This window comes from Aethalodelphis obliquidens, unplaced genomic scaffold, assembly GCF_003676395.1.
Source record: "Aethalodelphis obliquidens isolate GAN/ISIS:26980383/991018 unplaced genomic scaffold, ASM367639v1 scaffold149, whole genome shotgun sequence".
Lineage (NCBI taxonomy): Eukaryota > Metazoa > Chordata > Mammalia > Artiodactyla > Delphinidae > Aethalodelphis > Aethalodelphis obliquidens.
In genome coordinates, this window is record NW_020838093.1 from 1 (window position 1) to 2,100 (window position 2,100).

Consider the following 2,100-nt stretch of genomic DNA (forward strand, 5'->3'; position numbering starts at 1 on the left):
CCATTTAAGTGTGACCAGTGCAGTTATGTGGCCTCTAATCAACATGAAGTAACCCGTCACGCAAGACAGGTTCACAATGGGCCTAAACCTCTTAACTGCCCACACTGTGACTACAAAACAGCAGATAGAAGTAACTTCAAAAAACACGTGGAGCTACATGTTAATCCACGGCAGTTCAACTGCCCTGTATGCGAGTACGCAGCTTCCAAGAAGTGTAATCTGCAGTATCATTTCAAATCTAAGCATCCTACTTGTCCTAATAAGACCATGGATGTCTCAAAAGTGAAGCTAAAGAAAACCAAAAAGCGAGAGGCCGACTTGCCTGATAACAAAATCACCAATGAGAAAACAGAAACAGAGCAGACAAAAATGAAGGGGGATGTGACTGGGAAGAAAAACGAGAGGTCTGTAAAAGTGGAGAAAAAAGATAATGTTTCAAAAGAGAAAAAGCCTTGTAGTAATGCCTCAAGCCAAGTGACTACGAGAACTCGCAAATCGGCACTGGAAGCTAAAGAGACGGATGTGCACCCAGGAAATAATGCAGAAAAAAGCTGTAAAAGCAAGAAAAGCAAAAGGAAGACAGAAGCTGAAGCCCGTTCCTTACAAGAACGCGTGAATGATGAGGAACCTGTGACAAAAAAGAAAAAGAAGGCAGAAAGCAAATCCAGAAATAGTCAGGAAGTGCCGAAGGGTGACAGCAAAGTAGAGGAGAATAAAAAGCAAAGTAGTTGCATGAAAAACAGTGCAAAGAAGAAAACTCTGAGAAGTAAATCATGTAAAAAAAGCGGCAAGCCTGCTCAGAGGAGGCCCACTCAGATAGAGCCTCCTCCTCCCATGGAGTCTGCTGAGGGGGGGCCTGTTCAGACGGAGCCTCCTCCCACCGCCCCCCCATCTCCTCCTCCTCCCCTTGCCCCCGAGCGGCATGCTGAGGTCGAGGTTGTTCAGACGGAGCGGCCACCTCCTCCTCCCCCTCCCCCCCCATCCCCTCCTCCACCTCTTCCCCCCGGGGGGCATGCTGAGGTCGAGGTTGTTCAGAAGGGGCCTGTTCATGCGGAGCCTCCTCCTCCCGTGGAGCCGATCCCCCAAAGGTCTCCTCACAAAGATAATGGCAAGGAAAAGACCAACGTGCAGAGTGAAATGGCGCAGAAGGAGCAAGTCCTTATTGAAGTTGGCTTAGTGCCTGTTAAAGACAGGCAGGTTCTAAAGGAAAGTGCCGGTGCACAGGATCTCTTACCACCATCACCACCTCTGCCAAAGGAAGACTTAAAAGAGGAAGAGTCAGAAGACCAAAAATTAGTCCCTGCAGGGGAAGGACATAAAGAAGCTCCTCTTCAAAAAGTGGAAGCAGAAGAGGCAGATAAGAGTCTAGCTGGTCTTGCTGCTGTTACCAAGGCATCTGCCAGTATTTCATCCTCTGAACAAAACTTGAATATGCCAGAGGGTGAAACTTCAGATGGTAAACGTCAGGCTGACGCTATGCTTTGTGAAATGAAGATGGACGCTGATGAGAAGAAAACAGAGAATCCCCCCGGCAGAGACTCGGCGGTTGAAGAACCAGCTTCACCACCACTTCTTCCTCTACCGCTAGAAAAATGTGAAGCAGTGTCCACAGCTACTGTGGCATCACCTCCTGTCACCGTGGCAGTAAATGAGTCTCAGGAAATGGATGAAGACGAAGGCATCCACAGTCATGATGGAAGTGACCTAAGTGACAACATGTCAGAGGATAGTGATGACTCTGGATTGAATGGGGCTCGACCAGTTCCACAAGAGACTAGTAGAAAAAATGGAAAGGAAGCCTTGGCAGTCAAAGTGGCCGAGGGAGATTTTGTTTGTATCTTCTGTGATCGTTCTTTTAGAAAGGAAAAAGATTACAGCAAACACCTCAATCGCCATTTGGTTAATGTATACTTCCTTGAAGAGGCAGCTCAAGGGCAGGAGTAAATAAACTTTGGGCAAGGCTTCAGTTCTTAGTTTGTAAGGTCTGTGACATTTTGTATTCATTTGTAGTAATAGACAACCTTTTGTTTTTAAAATTGCTTTAATTAGTATCCAATCTTGATTTTTAAGTGGCATTCTTTTCCTTAGGAATCCGTGTAC

At 46.5% G+C, this 2,100-nt stretch overlaps 1 protein-coding gene across 1 annotated transcript; it reads left to right on the plus strand.

Annotated features, from left to right (window-relative positions):
* Positions 1-3: 3 nt before the first annotated feature.
* Positions 4-1,981, plus strand: LOC113616539 (RE1-silencing transcription factor-like; the record flags this gene model as incomplete). The annotated part of the gene is made up of 1 exon (XM_027099925.1): positions 4-1,981. A coding segment is annotated over one exon (1,941 nt), but the record flags the coding sequence as incomplete, so codon positions are not given.
* Positions 1,982-2,100: the final 119 nt, after the last annotated feature.